Below are 20,698 nucleotides of genomic sequence, written 5' to 3'. Positions count from 1 at the left end.
CCCCCCAATATATATACCACATGAATGCATAAAAAATGACGACTGTCTGATTTTGCTGAAATATATTCATAACAAGGGCACCGCAAAAGCGGTGTACAATATGCCCGTCACATGTTGAATGACCAGTTGTTTGTATGGTTGAAATATGAAATATTTCTGATTAATTAACGGTAAGGGAGAAATAAGTTTTCAAGCATGATAGATCAATAAGTGAAATACAACATCATGGAATGCATGTAGTATTGCATTATTGAAACCAAGGGGAATAACTCTATTAATCATAGTGAAATATTCAGGATGCATAACTCCAATTATTATGATGGGATACTAATTGCTGGCCATTGTATGGTAATAAACGTCCCTATGAAGTTTGAATTTAACCTGTTCATCTGTAGATAAAGGGCCCTAACTCTGTAAGTTAGCGTCAGATATTGGTGGTTATCAACCTTGTCCGAGTTGTTGTGGTTATGAACCTTCTTTTGAAGTTTGAATTTAATCTGTTGTAAATTGATGACGACATCGAGCAGACACCAAGCACGGACACCAAGCGCCCCTGCCAAGCCATCCGCTTGCCCTGCCAACGTGATAACATAATACATCTTGTCTTTCCACGGGCGTATAAAACTGTATTATTACTTTAAAATTGAAGTACAATATGGAAATCCTAATTTGTTGATCAAAGATAGAGATGTTGTTTATTGCATTACATCAAATAAGACATGAACATTACACACCATTTTATTGTAAACAAAATTGGTCTGCTGTAGGAAGTGTCAGTGAAAACAGGTATAGCCTCAGCTTCAAAGTGAAGAGATGCTAAGTGGTCAAATGATCATACCAAAAGGATAATGTCGGGGAAGCATTACTGCAGGTGGAAGGTATTCAAAGAGGAAAATTACGACCCTAGCAATGAGACTCGGGTTGCTCTATGGTCCATTAACTTTAAACAGTGGTTTGTGAAAAATTCAAATAGTTGCTAAAAATTAAGAAGCAAGGGCTTTCAAAGGAAAATAAGTCCTAAAACACATGAATCTTATTCGTACATATTTCGTCTTTGCGTATTGCAGAGTTATCTTCTCTTGTGAGCAGGTATTCATTGTTATTTCTCTTACCCTGGACAGGTGTATCGGCATTTTTACCGGTGTGAGATTTCCTTGTCTCACCCTAGGGTTGAGACGGGGGGATTCCCCTATTCCTAACAATGGCATGACATCACTTTAACAATACAATGACGTCACGTCAACAATACATCAACGTCACGTCAACCCTGAATTTAGCATGTAACGTTATCATTACATTGTGCATATGATACACAATGAAAGAACAGGGTAAGAGAAAAAGAATCATTCACCCCCTTGTGGGTGAGATAGTGGAATCTCAACCCTCGGGGAAAGATTCTTTAGTTGCCAAACACTCGGCAAAGCCTCGTGTTTGGCAACTTAAGAATCCTCCCCCTCGGGTTGAGATTCTCCTATCTCACCCCCAAGGGGGTGAAAGATTCTATTAGTCATTTGTTTGTGAGAGTAACGTCATCAATTTTTTAGAAAACGACATAATTTTCTCACACAAACCAATGACGTAACAATCAATACCTGCTCACAAGGGAAGATAACTCTGCAATACGCAAAGACGGAATATGCGTGATATCAGATGTTCTTGATTTCGATGTATTCATATTTAACTGTTTTCCCCAACCACTGGTTATCTCTAACCAACCTTTGAGCAACAGGGGCCAGAACCTTTTATGTATTATTATTCTTTCTTTTAGAAGGCTGGCAGGAAGTTGAGTAAAACAGATATTGAATAGAGTAAAACACTGTTTATGATATTGATAGGTATTTAAAAACATTACATCCAAGTGTATGTTTGTCTTTCGCACAAGTTGAATGAGGTTAATTTGTTATGTAAATAGACATTCATCTGATATATTCAAGGTTTATTTCCATGTAGCTGGTGTGATGGGATGAGAAAAGCGACTAATTAGTTGAATTTTACAATGGGGGGCCTCTGAGGGATAATTGTTGTGATGTTATTGAGTACACCGTGTTTAAAAAACATTATGTTATATTATGGTATATGTAAAATGGTATGATTCCATTATACTATTTACACTTAAGCCAACTGGATTCACAGGCAATGTGTAAGAATGTCTAAATTATGGTTCAGGATGATTATATTTGAGGATGGGGGACCCAAAATGGTTCGCTTCACAAATACATCTAAATTGTTAACGTTTGAACAGCTCATGTTTGGTCATGATGTAGACTTAGGATGTATAGTGAACAGCATAGTTTGTCTACAGATGATTAATTGGTGAGTTCATGTAGCAACAGAAGATATTACATGGAGTGCAAACTCAGCAAAGTCGTCTGTTTACATTGTTTGAAATGACATGTGCTGCCATTTAAGGACTATACCTTCTGTTTTTAACAATCGGAATAACTCTGACTACTGAAATACTTTTATTCATACAAATCAAGAAATTAGGAACAAGGCAATAATTATTACCAGGATGGGACCAGCACAATATCTTTTACTAAGACAAAAATTGGATGTCATATAGCCTTGATAAAAAAATCTGTCCCATATCTGCAAATTTGTTACAAAAGTCAATGTCCCATACAAGAGAATACATGTATATAGTTGCAATAAAAATTCTTTTATCATAAAAATGGTTCATTCAAAAGTATGCTTATATCTCCATGTAAATTATTGAAAACATATGATGCAAACCAAATATCTAACATGTTCCATATCTGACAAAATCTACCTGTACAAATATTGGCTTTGACATAAATTTTCTTTGTGCACAAATGACTCATATGACATACTTAAGAGATAGTAAGAAGCGTAGGAAGATAGTGGAAGAGAGTGAGAGTATACATGTAACGGTATATCTACTGCATGGTCTTAAATTAAGTCTTGAATTATATGGTCAAAGGAAAAAGTTATAATTCATTGAGTTTTAATCAATTTTCTATACTTGTTCATGCACACGTGACTTTATGAAAAAATTGAAAAACATGTTAATTTCATGAATATTTCATTTGAAAAAGATGTCCCATGGTTGTTTAAGTTTTAAAAAAAATGTAGTCCAATGCCCATTTGTGGTGACCTCATTATATATGTATCGTTGAATATTGGCATGTGTGCAAATAACTTATGATGATATAAATCGATGCCAAGGCAATTTGATAAGTTTTCAAGAAGGATTTAGAGAGAATTTTATTCCTTGGTTTCTAAAGGTTACTGTTTCTAATAGTATGTCACTGTGAAGTATAAACTCATTAAAAAGTAGCAATTGTTGTTCCTGTTAAAATGCAGACAGAAGCAGATTTATAAACTTCCTCTTAAAATGAGGACAGAAGCAGAATAACTCACTTCCTGTTAAAATGTGGACATATTTAGAAGTATCCACTTCCTATTAAAATAAGGAAGAACAAGGGACACCCACTTCCTATTAAAATGAAGACAGAAGCAGAGTTATCCACTTCCTGTTAAAATAAAGACAGAAGAAGAGTAACCCACTTCCTGTTAAAATGAGGAAAAAAGCAGAGTAACTCACTTCCTGTTAAAATGTGGACATATGTAGAAGTATCCACTTCCTATTAAAATGCAGACAGAAGTAGAGTAACCCACTTCCTGTTAAAATGAGGACAGAAGCAGAGTAACCCACTTCCTGTTAAAATGTTGACATATGTAGAAGTATCCACTTCCTATTAAAATGCAGACAGAAGTAGAGTAACCCACTTCCTGTTAAAATGAGGACAGAAGCAGAGTAACTCACTTCCTGTTAAAATGTGGACAGAAGCAGAGTTATCAACTTCCTGTTAAAATGAAGACAGAAGTAGAGTAACCCACTTCATGTTAAAATGAGGACAGATTTAGATTAAACCACTTCCTGTTAAAGTGAGGACAGAAGCAGAGCAACCCACTTCCTGTTCAAATGAAGACAGAATTATAGTAACCCACTTCCTATTAAAATTAAGACAGAATTAGAGTAACCCACTTCCTGTTAAAATTAGGACAGATTTAGATTAACCCACTTCCTGTTAAAATGAAGACAGAAGTAGAGTAATCCACTTCCTGTTAAAATGAAGACAGAATTAGAGTAACCCACTTCCTATTAAAATTAAGACAGATGTAGAAATGAGACGAGAGGTAGTATGTGTTACCTGAAAGACTGGATACAGGTCTACTTCCTGTTCCACTCCTAGAATGTCTAGAATGACAGGCCTGTCCTCAGCCAATCCGCAGCCATCTGAGATAAGATCGTATGATTAGGTATAAAACAGGAGTCATTCCTAAATGTACCTGGAACCTATATGTAAGGTTTTAATTTACTAATCATTGAGGAGTAAAACATTATTTGCTTCTTTTAAGTAACATTTTCTTCAGTTGGTAAATATAGATTGTTTGTATACTGGTGTTTGGTTGACTAGTATAATATACCCAGTCATTTCATCAGAAAATGGCCGGTAAGGTGTATGCACAAGTACTAGTCTGTCGATACACACATAATGTATCATGGGTGTATAGACAGACGAGGCTAGTCCAATAAAATTGACAAGTTGATTTAACAACACTTTAAGTGCCAGGGCCCGTATTTATGAAATGTTCTCATGCTCAAGCATGTATTTTGTGCTCAGGCCTAAGTTCTTGTTCCATTTTTAAATTTATAATCAAATTTAATTTTGTCAATGTTTTGGAAAAAACAATTGAAGAGACTTAAAGCCAAATACTGTTTTCAATGTTTGCATTTGACTCTTTTGTCATTTGACATGATTTAAGTGAGTTACAGGAAAGTTGGTTTGAGCAAAAAATCCATGCTTGAGCATGAGAACTGTTTCATAAATATGGGCCTGGTCGTAGATGTGCAAGTGTTTAAGAGCCTCTCATATAGATCCAGAATTGGCCTGCTGTGGCATATTATCCGAAAGGCTTCCTTTATCTGCCACTTGAACAGTTGCTCTCTCATATCATAGAGGGCCCATAGACTCATGCAAACCTATGACCAAGTTTTAAACATAAAGTAGCTGAATCAACTTGTCCATTAGATAGTTATATGTTATACATTAATTACACCTTAGTGTACACACACTAGACATTCGTCTGAAGGTGACAGAGTACATATACCTTTACTAGTCATTAAAACATCACACACAAACATTTCACTGCTTGTACTCTATGAACCTGTATACATTTATGTGCTTCTGAATAAAACATTGATTCCATTGAGGATTCTTTTAATTATACTTTCCTACTAATTAGTTTATCCATTTCATAGGGATTGAGGATGTATAATGGTTTGACATCAACCTTTAATAAATGGAATGAAAATGGAAGACCCTACATTGTATCCATAATATACAAAATGTCTGATCAGACAGAGAGGTTTGTAAAGCTAGTTTACTGAACAAAGCTCGAGTGATTGACATTGTACAAAAAGGGGAATAACTCTAGGTAGAAGATACATATCGGATCACCTGCAGAAAAATTACAATGTTAATACCATTACCAAGTAGCAAAGAAAAACTAAATGGTTTTCAATAACACAATTTAAACTATTTTGAAGCAAAATTTGATAAGCAACATCACATGATCCCTGGGCTCGTTCCTAGTGAAGAAAGAGATGAATACTGTTTGCATTTAAAAAGTCTCAGTTGAACATTGTTTACACTTACAATCCTGTGGTAGACAGCTAGTCAGTATGTAGTAGAGTGTCAATGGCCACTGTAGAAGTACAGCAATGGGTGAGTCAAAGCTAAACCCTTTGTGTTTGTAGTAGTTAGCCCAGTCAGTTAGTGGGGTACTGGCAAACCCTGACTGACCCACAGGGACATCACGATTCCTCAACTGATCTCCAATAGCACAAGCATCACCTGACTGATCCATAGGGACGTCATGATTCCTCAACTGATCTCTAATACCACAAGACTCTGACTGATCCACTTTCGTATAAGAAATTTCTTGTCGACTAACTGAGGATTCAGAATCCTCCGTTCGATCAACTTGAGAACAAGGGTCTTCTGATGGATCCAGTTTAGTGCCAGACTCACTTGACTGGCTCCCTTGGGTACTATTATTCTCTGGCAGGCCTTCAGTTGAACAGGCATTCTCCTTAATGTCCAAAAATGGGTTCTGATGGTCCTTGAAGAAACCAGTTCCTAGATGAAAGAAGATAAACCAGTTTTTGTAACATCCAACAATTACCAGAACAAGAGTCTGATGTTCTATTTCTCTTTTTTATCAGCTATTCACAATATTAAAACTGATTCCAGTATTATAACAGCAAATTGCCTTTCAAATACATCATTTATTATGAGGAGCGTCAGATGCCTGCAATATAAGTATTTGTTTTCTTTGGGCTTCTACTTATCCTAGAATTCAGCACATGTCAGGAATGTGTATGGAAAGAAATGCTGGTTTAATTTTAACTCAAGCAAGTATTTCTCAGCAATTTAAGCATGAAAATAACAATTCTGAAACATATTCATCTGTAAGGTAGACCACCTGAAAAGTTTGAATACAAAATCATCATAAATTATAAAGATTTTAATTCTTGTTGAACAGTTTACCCTTAATTCCTTGAAATTCAGTAATAAAAATGTTATTCTAAACTATAAACATTTAAATGTTATATACTAGGGCTGCAACAGTATATTGTTTCGTATTATGATACTTTCTTGTAAAAATCCTGCACTCAATCATTATGAAATTGACTTTTCAAGCAGATATTTGCATCATGATTCGTTTTGTACTGTAAGCAGCGTACCGCTATAAGTACCGGGGGTATTGTATAATGAGGTATGTGTATCGGTGCAGCCCTATTTTATACGGCTATAAGTACCGGGGGGATTGTATAATGAGGTATGTTTATCGTTGCAGCCCTATTATATACTGATTATAAGTACCGGGGGTATTATATAATGAGGTATGTGTATCGGTGCAGCCCTATTTTATACCCCTATAAGTACCGGGGGTATTATATAATGAGGTATGTGTATCGTTGCAGCACTATTATATACTGACTATAAGTACCGGGGGGATTGTATAATGAGGTATGTTTATCGTTGCAGCCCTATTATATTCTGACTATAAGTACCGGGGGGATTGTATAATGAGGTATGTTTATCGTTGCAGCCCTATTATATTCTGACTATAAGTACCGGGGGGATTGTATAATGAGGTATGTGTATCGTTTCAGCCCTGTTTTATACCGCTATAAGTACTGGGGGTATTGTATAATGAGGTATGGGTATCGTTGCAGCCCTATTATATACTGACTATGGTCACCACAGCTCCTTACCATGTGTCTGGGTAACAGGTAAACCTGAGGTGACAGGACAGACCCACTGCCACAAGCCTCGACCAAACAACCCAATCCTTTGTAGGAACGCCTCTAGCTGCTGTACACCAAAGTCAGGATGTGTCGTGTCTACCATAAAAAGATGAAGAAATGATTATATCAAGTTCTAAGAAATACAAAATTTTGAATATCAAAGTTTTACTCTATACACAAAAAATGTATGTACTAAATGTGTCACAACATTTCAAGACTGACTGGTCCCTTGGTCAAGCTATGACTGAGTGAGCGATTTGCATTGTTTACCTGTACAATAATGAGACGAAATTGTTTATTTCTTATGTCGCTCAACCCGGGAGGTTTTGCCTATAGATAAGGAGCATATAAAACCTGTATCAAATAGGTTACTGGTAGTGTATATATCTAGCCCCCTCTCCTGTTATGTCAGTATCGAGTCATACAGATGACTCAGCTGATGTCCCCCCTCGTCTCTGTTCATGTTTTGAGTTTTCCTGATTTTTATTGCTTCTTTGATTTATCTCGATTTTAAATGTTGTTCCCTTTCAACTCTGTTGGCATTGTCCCAATCGACCACGTGATTTTGTGTTATCATGATCTGTTAATGCCAGTTTTTTGTACGGGGTGGCGAATGTTTTGCGTGTGGTTCTGGTAAAATTTGTGTTGCTCATTTTCTCTTCATCCTTTTGATATTCTTTCAGAGGTGTACCAAATTTCCTTTCAGTTTCTTTTACATAGGACTGCTGACAATTTTTGCATGTAATTTGATATACAGCTCCTGTTTTTTTCTAGAATGTCAGTCTTGTCTTTGGGGTGCACAAGTACCTATCTGAACGTTGTCAATGGTCTCATCAGAGTTCTGAAATGGTGTTTCCTCATCATCAAGGCAAACGCCTCAGACATCCCTTTCACATAGGGTATTGTGACCCAACCTTTGCATTTGGTTTGGCTCTCATCTCTTTTCTTTTGTCTCTGTTTTTGTATTTTCTGTCTTTCTTTTACAGCTCTTTTCACCTTGTTAATTGACCAGTCAAAAATAATAAACAAAGAATATTTTACTTCAAAAACACATACCTGATGTGAAAGTGAAGGGTAGATCAATAAGTTGCTTTTCCTCTTCCATATATAGCTTGAGTCGGTGACACCATTTTGAGTGATTGTATAAGGTTGTTTGTCCTTCCTGTCCCCAATCAGTCTCCTGACAAGCCTGTGTACAGTACAGCATTGCTCCACACCCTTCGCTGATCAAAAACAAGAAATAGTTAAATTAAATCAACAAGGTCACTGTATGACACAGCATCGTCCCACATCAAACATTTATTACAGACATCAAAATGTTCATACCAAATCGATTTTGGCTACGATATAAACGAATGTCTACACTTATGTAGTTGTTATAAATGTACGAAGTGATCATCAAATTCATGAATCAATTCGGCTACACTTTGTTTAATAACTGATCACAGATCCATGAGAGTCTAACAGCCCCCAGTTTGATTTAGAACTTGCCACTGTACATATGTTGTACTTATACCTACATGTAAGTGAACTTTATCGGTCATTTGTCTGATGACAATGAGTGATGAAGGTGACAGAGAACATATCATATTAGTCATTGAATCGTCACACATAAACACCTCACTGACTGTGCTATTTGATCCTGTATAGAAAGTACCAGTACATGTATAGACAGACATATGGCAAATCGTGATGGCGATAGCTCATTTGTGTATTTTCACCATTTTGACTGGCTTATCTAATAGAATAGTTTTATAAAGCAGAGTACTCATATAACAAACCATGTGTGAAACACTTCCTTCTCAGCCCGGAAGTGGCAGACATTGCACTCTCTAAACAGTGGTGGTGCGTCTGTACTGGTGAGGACAGGTGGTGTGTCTGTGCTGGTGACGACAGGTGGTATGTCCGTACTGGTAACGACAGGTGGTGCGTCTGTACTGGTGACGACAGGTGGTGTGCCCGTACTGGTGATGACAGGTGGTGTGTCTGTACTGGTGAGGACAGGTGGTGTGCCCGTACTGGTGATGACAGGTGGTGTGCCCGTACTGGTGACGACAGGTGGTGCGTCTGTACTGGTGACGACAGGTGGTGTGCCCGTGCTGGTGATGACAGGTGGTGTGTCTGTACTGGTGATGACAGGTGGTGTGTCTGTACTGGTGAGAACAGGTGGTGTGCCCGTACTGGTGATGACAGGTGGTGTGCCCGTACTGGTGACGACAGGTGGTGTGTCTGTACTGGTGACGACAGGTGGTGTGCCTGTACTGGTGACGACAGGTGGTGTGTCTGTACTGGCGATGACGGAGTGTGAGGGCATCTGACAAATTGTCCGGTCTGGTCCCATTATGCAGGTGATCCCTAGGCCATCTACATCTGACATACAGATCCTATCAACAGAAGGTTATGTACAAGTAATTGTTAAGAAAATCATTCCAACAAACTTTTTCACTTATTTCAAATAAAGAAAGCGTGCATTTCTCAATGACTTCCATATGTGTAAATTTCATTTAACAAATGAAAAGGAAGCAAATTTTAATTAGAATTAGCATACACATGAATATTTAATTAGACTTAGCATACACATGAATATTTAATTAGAATTAGCATACACATGAATATTTATGCATTTATTGTATTGTTCGCTTTCTTAATAATTAGTATAAACGTTGAACTGGAACTGGTTGTTTAATTCTTTCAGAGAACTTACTTGGCTAGATATTTGTCTCTGAAAGAGAAGTAACGAGGTCGGCGGGGCCGGTGTACTACAGGGAACAGACAGGCTGTACACAGAGCCAGGTAGACATGATCTGATAGGGTGGTAGCTGATGTGTCCCATACAGTAAACCCGACCACCAGGGAACATCGGTCCTGTATTACTAGCATAACATCTGTGGTGTCTGTGTTCAAAAAGTGTGTTAGAAAAATAACTTGTCTATAAAATCATGTTCCTTATGACAGGTCAAAGAAACAATTTAATTTAAACAATTGGAGATATATACATAACATAGATAAAAAAAAGTATGTACATGTGGGATCTCCCTATTATTTTTACCTTCTGAACTTGAAACTTCCTCTGTAGAATTAGAATCTCCCAAGAATTGAACGTAATGATAGAAATCTAAACTGTTGAGAATATAAAGATCTATACACACCTATAAGTGAGTGTCTTTTGAGATCATTGGATGAATGATAATTACAAGAATAAGTCTTAATTTCTGAATACAAATCAATATAAAATCACATTTAGATTCATTTTTCTGATTCTGGTAAAAGAATGCTTGCAATGAAAATTTTGCTTCAAAAACTCAACCAAGCTACCACAAAGAGAAAAGCTGTTACATTTGTGTTCCTCAGTGTCACATGTATTAAAAAGTTACTGTGTAAAATGTATTTTCGTGGGCCCATATTTCGTGGTTGCTTTACAAAACACCATTCCGTGGGTAACATGAATTCAGAATCAAACGGAGAACTGCTTTATTTCAAACTTGTAAATACTTTGTGGACTTATGATTTTGTGGATGATGATTACCCACAAAATCAACAAAATTACACCCCCCAGAAAATCAGTGATTTCCCAGTTAAGTCTGCGAATTTAAGTTATGCATCTCTACTTACATCTATTATAAAATCCAAAGTACTTAATGCCCATTGCTCTAGTTATGAGAAAGCGTCTTTCAATGTCAGGAGAAGTATTCCTTCACAGCTACGAAGCCATCATGCACAAAACAAAAAATGTCTTTACCTGTTTTGTCTATAACTCTATCTATAGACCAGACTGTATCCTCTATTGGTAAGTGACTTATTTGTAATTGTCTCCCTTGGGCCAGCTGACACTCCTTGGTTATAGTCGTGACACCCTCCACATAGCCAGGGTCTCCAGGTCGTTTGAAGAATTTTACTCGGTCACAATTTCCATATGAATTCATTATAAAAAACAGGGCTACTGCATACTGTCTTTGAAAACATGCATTCTGAAATATTGAAAGTCTACAGTATGAAACTTGTAAAAAAAACACAATGTTTTAATATATGTAAGTACACGTATATGCTTTACTTTACAGACAATGTACATGAATGCAATGCATTTGCTGACAGGAGGCTGGGACAGCTCGGTCCTGCTACTGTCATCTACATGTACTTGGGACTTGTTGCTTATGTCTACAAACCATTTCATATCTTACATGTTATATTAAATATAATAGGGATTAGCGTGACAGAGGCTAATGCAAGTGTAACTGTAGGCTCTGAAGTACAGGTTAGGTACAACCCTGCATATGGGTATAATAATCTTGAATTTGGGTAATAGATTCAGTCTACAATAATTCAAAATTTTATTACTAAATGGGGAATAGAGTGAATTGAAAACACTTAAATTTTTTAAAACTCTTGGAATAAAAAAGGGCATCATTCTTTCCACAAAATCTAATTAACGTCTTTGACATAATAGGCTCATCAGAAAGCAATATGAGAAAATGTGTAGGTCCGTCCCTATTTCATTTACGAAAAACACTGGACTGTTTGGAGGATAAAAAAAACCCACGTTACTTGGTATATGCCACTCACTGTGGTGACTCTACAACNACCCCCCCAGATAGGTCTCTGGATCCGCCACTGTGTAATTACATAACAAAATCTTTGAAATATATAAACATGCAATTATATAATAACATACATGTCATTACAGGGACATGATAATCTGCAGGTTTGTTTGAATATCCTGATCTGCTGATGTGAGAGTAATAATAAACGTGTTAAAAAGTGTTTTTTTATCAACTCTTGGTAAAACTAACTCTCCCCCTCTTTCAAATGCTGGTCAATTGAGGGGGTTGGGCTGGGGGGGCAATATCACTCTCCAAATAAACCTACTGTAACAAATTATCGGGTCCCTGTGAATGTTACAAACCCTACTTTCACTTTAACCACGTAAATAAATTACATCAGGTATGTTCGACGTTTTCTTTTCATGGAGTTCTGGTCTTATCTCAAGGATGCGTTTGAGGGAAGATGTATAGTATGGATCAGTCTCCACACGAACAAAATCCACCAAACAGCTATCGAATGACATTAGTTCAGTTGTTAAAATAACACCCAGCCTCCCGCCATCAAACACTGAATCAAATGCGCCTTTCAGGGGAGGCTACTCTATATCAAACTTTCCAGTGAGTGTGTAATAAAGGGACAAAGGTATACGAATTCGATGCAACATTAAAAACAATTCCACTGGACTTAAAAGAGCCAAACAATTATCACTTGTATATTAAATAATCGATTTAATGCTGTATGGTGGTTTTAAATTAAACCATCCGGAAAATATTTTCTTATTTGAAATTGCAGGATCCGGAAATAAATATATAATATTGGAATCGGACTTGCCGGTATAAAAAAGAGTTCCGTTAAGAAAATGTGACACAGGCGAAGTAAATATGTAAAGCAGGTAAAGATGGCGCTATTTGTGAAGTATTTCTTCCTACTAATCTTTCTTGTATTTATGTACACATGCAGCCTGTTAATATTTGCCAAAGGCTTCCTGCTGAAAAGAGTTGTTGTAGATCATAACAGTTCGTGTGTCGTGGACTTCACTTTATCCACTGACCACCACGGTACGAAGGGATGCTGGATGCACAGTCGTTTCAACAAGGCAATTATCGTTGTGATAGATGCGCTGAGGTTTGACTTCATGAGATATGACCACACATTAGAAAGAGATATTCCATATAAAAATAAACTCCCAATTATTAAAAATTTATTGAAGAGTAAACCTACAAATTCAAAATTATACAAATTCATTGCTGACCCTCCAACTACAACGTTTCAAAGACTGAAAGGATTGACAACGGGGAGTCTACCAACATTCGTTGATGCTGGAGCAAACTTTGCAAGTTCTGCGATAACAGAGGACAATGTCATTGACCAATTGGTAAAGCAAGGAAAGGTGATCAAGTTTCTAGGAGACGATACCTGGATGAGCCTGTTTCCAGGGAGATTCCAGAAGGCGTACCCATTTCCTTCTTTTAATGTTAAAGATTTGCATACAGTTGATAATGGCATCTTGAAGCATTTGTATGGCCAGCTGAACAAAAAGGATTGGTCAGTGACAATTGCTCATTTCCTTGGGGTTGATCATTGTGGTCATCGCTATGGACCTGACCATCCAGCTATGGCAGACAAGTTAAGCCAGATGAATGAAGTCATCAGGTAAAATATTTAAAACCAGTTGTCATTGGAATAAATACAAAGATCATTGTACTTAAAGAAAAGACATCAAAGCAGAACATTAACAAGTAGACACATACAAGAAAATGTTTTAAATGCCACATATATTTAGTAATTATTACATGAAAAACATTGCCTGTTGCACGCTAATATTGCAACATTACGTTATTAAATTATTATTGTTAAGGTTGGGTGGCACAACACAAATATCTTTAGTTTCACTTAAAAGGCAAGATGGCCAGGATTTGACTCCCTAGACTAAAAAACTGAAATGTATGGGTCACTTGCCCGACCATATGGATTTTGCAAGTACTCTGGTTCCCTCCCCTTGTACGACCTCCACCACACTTCCATCTGGGCCAACAAGATTTGTTATAAGTTGATAAACTTGTTTCATAATTTTTGTGGCTATTTTTTTTTTTTTAAAGCCAAATTCTATCTGTTGTTAAAATTTGAATATCTTTATAATAAGTAAATTATCTTGTTCCTTGTTGGAATTACCTTGTAGTTCTATAAGTAGAATAACATAATATGTATGTAAAATAGAACTGCGTCTAACGATCATTTCCCATTCTGTGTTTACTTCAGTGAATTCTTTATAACTTCTATTTACTTCAGCAACATAACCAGTCGTATGAAGGATGACACTATACTGTTTGTAATGGGGGACCATGGGATGACGGCGACTGGGGATCATGGTGGAGACAGCGATGATGAACTGGAGGCTGGATTATTTATCTACAGCCCTGTACAGATTACCTCCCCTTCTACTTCTTCTAAGCCGGTATGATTTGTTTAATAAGGGTGTGGATTTATTATTTAGCATGGGCTTATACTATTACATGTATTAGGAATGAACACAGTATATTTTTTTTGTCATGCCGTGCAAGTGGCATACAAACATATTCTAAGATTCAATGAAGCACACTTTAGGGATTCCTGTCTGAGGGTTAGAAGATTTGCTATTTACTATGAAAATTAAGGACAGATTAGTTGAAGATTTCAAAATTAACCTACAGGGAAGCTTTCTAAAGACATGTATATTGTACAACTCTTGGCACTTGCTAGGGAGATTTGAAGTATTTTGAAATTTTTAAGTATGTCTTAAAACTACTGCACTTTCATTCTTATAGCAATAAAAATTGCATGCAGGCATCAGAATTCGCTTCTGTACCGAAACCACAATGTTTTCTTTTACATATTAAATAAAAAAGAACATCTTCTGACTGATAATAAAGGTACTATCTTAATGACATAATCAATGTAAAATATCATCACAAACCCCTGAAGCCAAAGCTCATTGCATTCCTAGCACTAAGAATGCAGTGAGACAGGTTCCTTTATAACAAATTGAATTGAATTGAATGCATATATTTGAGTTAATTCATTTGTTTTAAATGTTTTAAGTTGTTTCAAAAAAGTTCTTTTGCCAAAACTTTGAAAAGTAAAATTAAGTCACATTATTTTTACATTCAAAAAAAGGGGGAACATAAAAATTGCTCATTGAATCAATGAAGGACATTTTTGAGAATGTTTCCCAATGTTATTTGTACTGTAGGACATCCATGAGACCATATCCCAGATAGACTTTGTGCCAACGCTGGCTCTATTGATGGGAGCTCCGATTCCTTTTTCAAACCTGGGCCGGATCATCACTGATCTGTTTAACCACTGTCCTTGGTGGGCCACTAGTACCAGTAAACTCAAACAGGTAAATACAACCCGCAAAGGTATTTAAACATACACTTTTAAATGCACTCAAGCTCATGCAGGTGATAAACACAGTTATTTTTCACAGATACATGCACATATAGATACACAAAATCGTTTGACTTGGCGAAAAATGTCCTGGTATACAGTACACACAAGAGCATACACGCATTCTCACCCTAAAAACACACCAAAAGATAAAACACAATCTCATACAGATAAATACACACATGTACAATCAAGCAGTATCTCAGGGGAATAAATGCAATCTCACAAAGAAAAACACAGGTACATCAGTACAGTATCATACTGGAAAATAAATGGACATTTTAATGCATACAATCTTGCAGTTAAAACATTGTATACTCAGGTGTATATGCAAGTAAATACATACAATTTCACACAGATTATAATGAACACACAGGTAAATAAAATTGATATCTTATGGATAATTAAATACTAACAATGTCATACAGTTCTAATCACAGTTTCAGACAAATACATATATATGTAGTCTTACAGCCAAATACACAGGTGAATTCACACACTCTCGTAAGTATAAAACGTAATCTCGTGGAAAATACACAAGATGTCACAGAAAGGTACACTGTTAAAAAACATGTTATTTCATACAGGAAAGATATAAAACACACATCCTGAAAGTAATGTTTAAGTTAAAGCTATAACTTTATGATTGCAGGTATTTCATGCTGTGAAAGCATTACGTCTGAATGCTGTCCAAGTCAGCCTCTACCTGAAGGCGTATGCCCAGGTGTCCTCAGACTTTCCCATCAACAAGTACTACGAGCTGGACAACATGTTGGAAAATGCGGAGCGCAACCTTCAGGGTCTGGTGACCTCCATGGTCAAATCGGGTGAGAATCAACACATGGTCCGACAGCTGGAGGAGCTGAAGCAGGTTTACGACTCCTACATTTCACAGGTCAAGGCCATTTGTCAGGGCATCTGGGCAAAGTTTGACCTTGTTTCCATTTCCATTGGGATCATGTCACTCCTTCTCACTGTCCTAATCAACGTTTACTTCGTTCAGCTGTCATTTTGGAAAAAGTTTGAAGTTCCTAGCACCGTGATTGTTGTCATACTGTTTTGTATGGTTTACATTGTGTATGCAGTCTTCCATTGCTTCTTTGTGGGGGAGACCATCAGCTCATTTATGGTATTTTTATTAGGATTCGTCAACATCGTCGCACTCATCATTATAAATGTTAAATTTTCCCCGAAAAGACCAAAATTGATCTCCGATCTCATGATAAACCAGAAGAAAGATTCTGGTTTCCCATTGGTGACGTGTACTTGTAATGCCATTGTGTGCCTCATATGTTTCATATCATTTTTCAGCAACAGTTTTGTCGTTCATGAAGATGCCATTCTTCTATTCTTAGCGCAAAGTTTGATAGTCATTTACTGTGTCAAGGTTATTTCTCAGACTTTTAAAAAACATGACACAAGTCCAAATGATCCAAAACCAAAACACAAAAAACAGAAACCGTTCGACTTTATGTTGATATTAACTCATCCAGCCATGTTGACGATTGCTATGACAACAGGGCTCTGCTTGTGTCTTCGACTATCTATGAACTTCAAGGCCTGTAGGGAGGAGCAACATACTTGTGAGTTGTCCTTGTTCTTACGTCCGCTGTCGGGCCTTACTGACAGTTTAGAACACCTGCGTAATTTACGGTATTTCTTCAGTGTTGGCTGCCTAGCTTTGACTGTGTTTCTTACAAGGAGGCTTCTGTTCCACTTCGGTAACCTGAACGGAATGTCTGGAAGTGTTCAGTGTGTTCGGTATTTGCTGCCACTGTGTGCATGCTGTTGTAGCCTACACTGGGCATTGTGTGCCCTGCCACAGAAAGCCCTAGACTCGCTGCCTGTGTGGCAGCAGACATTCCTGCCAAAGTCTGTATACATACTTACTGCCATATCTGTAGTCTCAGTTTTAGTCAAACCACTGACCATCCATATGATTCGACAAAACAAAGATTCCTACAGCATCCCAAATAAAGATGGAAACATCATCCCTCAGCTGTACAACCAGGTAAAGCAGAATTTACAACACCGCCAGGAGGAGCAGCCACCAATGGTGTACGGCCTGGCCACAGTCTTCTCCGCTGCCATCATTAGTGTGGCTTCCATAGTTACCGTCCTACTAACTATGTTGCTAGGTGACGGAGTGGCTCCGAGTCTGTTCTTGCTCACCCTGACCATGTACATCGTCCTGGAGTTGTATACTGCACACCTGATCAGTTCAACAACGGAAGGTCACAGCGGTAATCTTTTATTTTCTCCGTTATTATACTGATAGCACACACAAAATGTATTACCTGTTGCTAAAACATTCAGACTTAAATAGAAATATTATATGATATAATATAGTATAAATACCAACAGTCGCTCTATTTCCAAGGTTTCAAATTTAGTCCTCAAAAGTGGGGAAATCGCCCCAACGTCTTTAGTCATTTGAGTCAAACACAAACAACTTTCTAGATAGAAATCAAACATTGAAAAAAAGGTTAGAACTGTATATAGTGTACAACAATTATAAAACAAGTTCTAACAACTGATATAAATCACTCTTCCTATGCAGTATTTGACTGTTTAGTTACCTATTATAGTTATCTCATTTTGACTTGTATATTATATTTCAGTGTTTATATATAAAATTGTGTACAAAAAGTTTGATTTTTCCTTCTCATATAGAAACTGAAATAACTAAAACTTTGACTGTAAACAACAAACTGATCATATGATACCAAAAGCAAATATCTTACTGATTGTGGTGCTTGCCTTGTAGTGGCTTGGGATATGGTAGGTGCTGTTGTGCTCCACTCAGTCCTGTCAAGCCTCTACTTCTACACGACCGGACATCAGGCCACCGTCCCAGCCATCAGGTTTGAGGCAGCCTTTGTTGGTTTCCATGGAGACTTCCAAAACTATGCCCTCCCCGCTATGCTGATACATCTAAACACCTTTGCTGCCCACGTTCTGTTGGGGGTCCTCGCACCACTTTGGGTGTTCTGGCCACTGGCAAAGAGCACCTTTGCCACTCAGATGACGAATGTGGAGCTCGACAGGACATCGAAGGGAGACTTCGCTTTGTTTGAAGATGAAGAGTTATTGAAAAAGAGGATGTTTCAGCTGTTTACATGTCTGACACTTTTTAGTGGTATCAAGGTGGGTAACTCTGTGGTGTGAATGTACATTTGTATTTCTGTAGCATCAACCACAGCTAAATGACAGCAAATTAGTTGCTTCGATCAGAAACAATTAAAATCCTTAACTAATCAATATTCAATAAACTGTAATATGAATTGGTAATTTAAGCTACAGACCAAATACAAGACTTCAGGCTTAGTGGTGGGGAAGTTGTATAAAAAAAATTGACAAAAAAAATGACACAAGCAAAAGTTATTTGAGAAATACATTTACTAGGACTAGGATCATGCTACAGTTCACTGTAGCTTTAATGAACAGGTGTGTTCACCATATGTCTAAGAAATTCATTTTGGGCAATTACAAAACTTCTTTTTGACAAGTTTAAATCATTCACATACTGTTAATTGTTATCCCCCGCGAAACGCGTTTGCGGGGGATATTAAATTGGGCTCCGTCTGTCCGTCCGTCCATCTGTGCGTCCGTGCATAGGCATTTTCCGGACCAGAGTTCTGAAACCGTTCAAGATAACTACTCAAAACTTTGTACAGTTATCAAGCTACTACTTTAGTAGTGCCTTTTGCTATGGAGAAGTTCCCCATTTAAATACTTTTTTCTGTTACCATGGAAACAGATAGGCCAAATTACAAATGTCAGTTGTATAGATCATGACTCCAAAACCATTTAAGATAACTACCTGAAACTTTGTATAACTATCAAGCTAGCATTCTGGTAGTGCCTTTTGCTATGGAAGAGTTCTCAATTTTTTTTATTTATTTTTTTGGTTACCATGGAAACAGATCGGCAAAACCACAAATTCTGCTGTTCTCGGAGTAAAATGTCAAAACCTTTCAAGATAACTACATGTACCTGAAACTTATCATCCTATCACTCTAGTTAGGCAAAATTAAAAATTTCACGGTTTCCAGAGCATTGCAACAAAATTGTTCAAGAACAGCCTGAAACTTTGTACACTTTGTTCAAGCTAGCACTCTCTTGGTGCATTTTGCTACTGGAGGAGTTCTCATTTTGGATAAAAAAAATCTGTTGCCATGGAAAAAGGCAAAAATACAAAATTTGAGGTTTCTGAAGCATGATATCAAAACTATTAGAAATAACAAATTGATATTTAACTTGTACACTTATCAACCTAGCACTCTATTGCATTCAAGATGTATACATAGTAACGGGATTTGTTTTACACTTATGAAGCTAGTGCTCTTCTCAAGCCTTTTCTGATGGGGAAGTCATCATTGTTTTGTAAAAGATGATCTACATCAAAATAGCAGTAACAGTGGTGGAATGAAGTTAATACCTGTTATTGTAATATTAACATATATATATACATGTTTATAGACTCGTTGTTAAGAATTTTTCTTTTTATAATATTTCTTCGTCCGTAAGGAGAATTTTTCTGATTTATAATTCATGTATATATATATATATATGACTGTGTGTCTTTCTTTTAAACAGCGGGTCGCGGGGGGTAATGTCCCGCTTTGCATTATCTTGTTTAGTATATGTTTCAACTTTTTTAAGGATCTAAAATATGATGAAATATATTGAAGGCAATTTTTTTTCTTCAGGTACTTGGAGCAGTATGTGCGGCAGGGCTTCATCGCAGACATCTTATGGTGTGGAAGATTTTTGCGCCCCGTTTCGTGTTCGAGGCCGTGTCCTGTTTCACAGTATTTGGGATGTGCTTGTTGATGTTCCTATTTGTCATGAGAGTCAATCAAACCCTCGCATCCTGGGTAAAGGTCCTGGAGCCCAAAAAGAGCCAAGATTAACACTACATCCAATCATCTTCTGCAGACATACCAGCCTAGGACAAAATTTCTACAAAATTTAATGAACTTAGATATTTTGAGACCAAAGTTTAGTGATTGGAACTGTGTTGCTGTTCATTAACCTGTAAAATTTACTTCTGTTTTTGATCAGTAAAACTTACTTCCGTCGTTGATCAGTAAAACTTACTTCTGTTTTTGATCAGTAAAACTTACTTCCGTTTTTGATCAGTTAAATTTACTTGTTTTTGATCAGTAAAATTTACTTCTGTTTTTGATCAGTAAAATTTACTTCCGTTTTTAGGTCACCTGAAACAAAGTCTCAAGTGACCTATTGCGATCGCCTTTTGTCCCTCGTCGTCCGTAAGTCCGTCCGTAAACAATTTACATTTTCGACTTCTTCTCCAAAACCCCTGAACCAATTTCAATGAAATTTTGCAGGGACCTTCCATGGACAAAGGTCAACAAAAATAGT

At 37.0% G+C, this 20,698-nt stretch overlaps 2 protein-coding genes across 3 annotated transcripts in view; one reads left to right on the top strand and one right to left on the bottom strand.

Annotated features, from left to right (window-relative positions):
* The window catches only part of LOC110465597, a 17,380-nt gene extending 4,925 nt beyond the window's left edge, over positions 1-12,455 (bottom strand). Inside the window, exons 1-8 of one of the 2 annotated variants that reach the window (XM_021521535.1) lie at positions 12,276-12,455; positions 11,082-11,310; positions 10,047-10,236; positions 9,124-9,726; positions 8,399-8,565; positions 7,310-7,438; positions 5,685-6,167; positions 4,176-4,261 (exon numbers count right to left, since the gene is read on the bottom strand). In XM_021521535.1, the coding sequence (XP_021377210.1) occupies positions 4,176-4,261; positions 5,685-6,167; positions 7,310-7,438; positions 8,399-8,565; positions 9,124-9,726; positions 10,047-10,236; positions 11,082-11,310; positions 12,276-12,404 (2,016 nt within the window). In that variant the 5' untranslated portion in view covers positions 12,405-12,455. The remainder of the gene's footprint in view (positions 1-4,175; positions 4,262-5,684; positions 6,168-7,309; positions 7,439-8,398; positions 8,566-9,123; positions 9,727-10,046; positions 10,237-11,081; positions 11,311-12,275) is intronic. The other variant, XM_021521536.1, reaches the window with a different exon arrangement.
* A 254-nt stretch (positions 12,456-12,709) lies between these two features.
* On the top strand, positions 12,710-20,585 carry LOC110465586 (GPI ethanolamine phosphate transferase 3-like). The gene is made up of 6 exons (XM_021521521.1): positions 12,710-13,534; positions 14,171-14,336; positions 15,111-15,263; positions 15,963-17,553; positions 18,078-18,457; positions 20,023-20,585. Exons 1-6 carry the CDS (start codon positions 12,780-12,782, stop codon positions 20,224-20,226), a joined length of 3,249 nt encoding a protein of 1,082 aa, XP_021377196.1. The 5' UTR covers positions 12,710-12,779; the 3' UTR covers positions 20,227-20,585.
* Positions 20,586-20,698: the final 113 nt, after the last annotated feature.

The sequence above is a fragment of the Mizuhopecten yessoensis genome, unplaced genomic scaffold (genome assembly GCF_002113885.1).
Source record: "Mizuhopecten yessoensis strain PY_sf001 unplaced genomic scaffold, ASM211388v2 scaffold11091, whole genome shotgun sequence".
Taxonomy (NCBI): domain Eukaryota; kingdom Metazoa; phylum Mollusca; class Bivalvia; order Pectinida; family Pectinidae; genus Mizuhopecten; species Mizuhopecten yessoensis.
Note: the sequence above shows the minus strand (reverse complement) of the source record. Positions and strands in the feature narration are given on the sequence as shown.

Bases quoted from the DNA above. Each gene is read 5' to 3' on its own strand.
- LOC110465586 (XM_021521521.1), top strand. From the start codon at position 12,780: ATGGCGCTATTTGTGAAGTATTTCTTCCTACTAATCTTTCTTGTATTT. The intron at 13,535-14,170 runs GTAAAATATTTA...TATTTACTTCAG, and splicing joins CAGATGAATGAAGTCATCAG to CAACATAACCAGTCGTATGA. The intron at 17,554-18,077 runs GTAATCTTTTAT...CTTGCCTTGTAG, and splicing joins AACAACGGAAGGTCACAGCG to TGGCTTGGGATATGGTAGGT.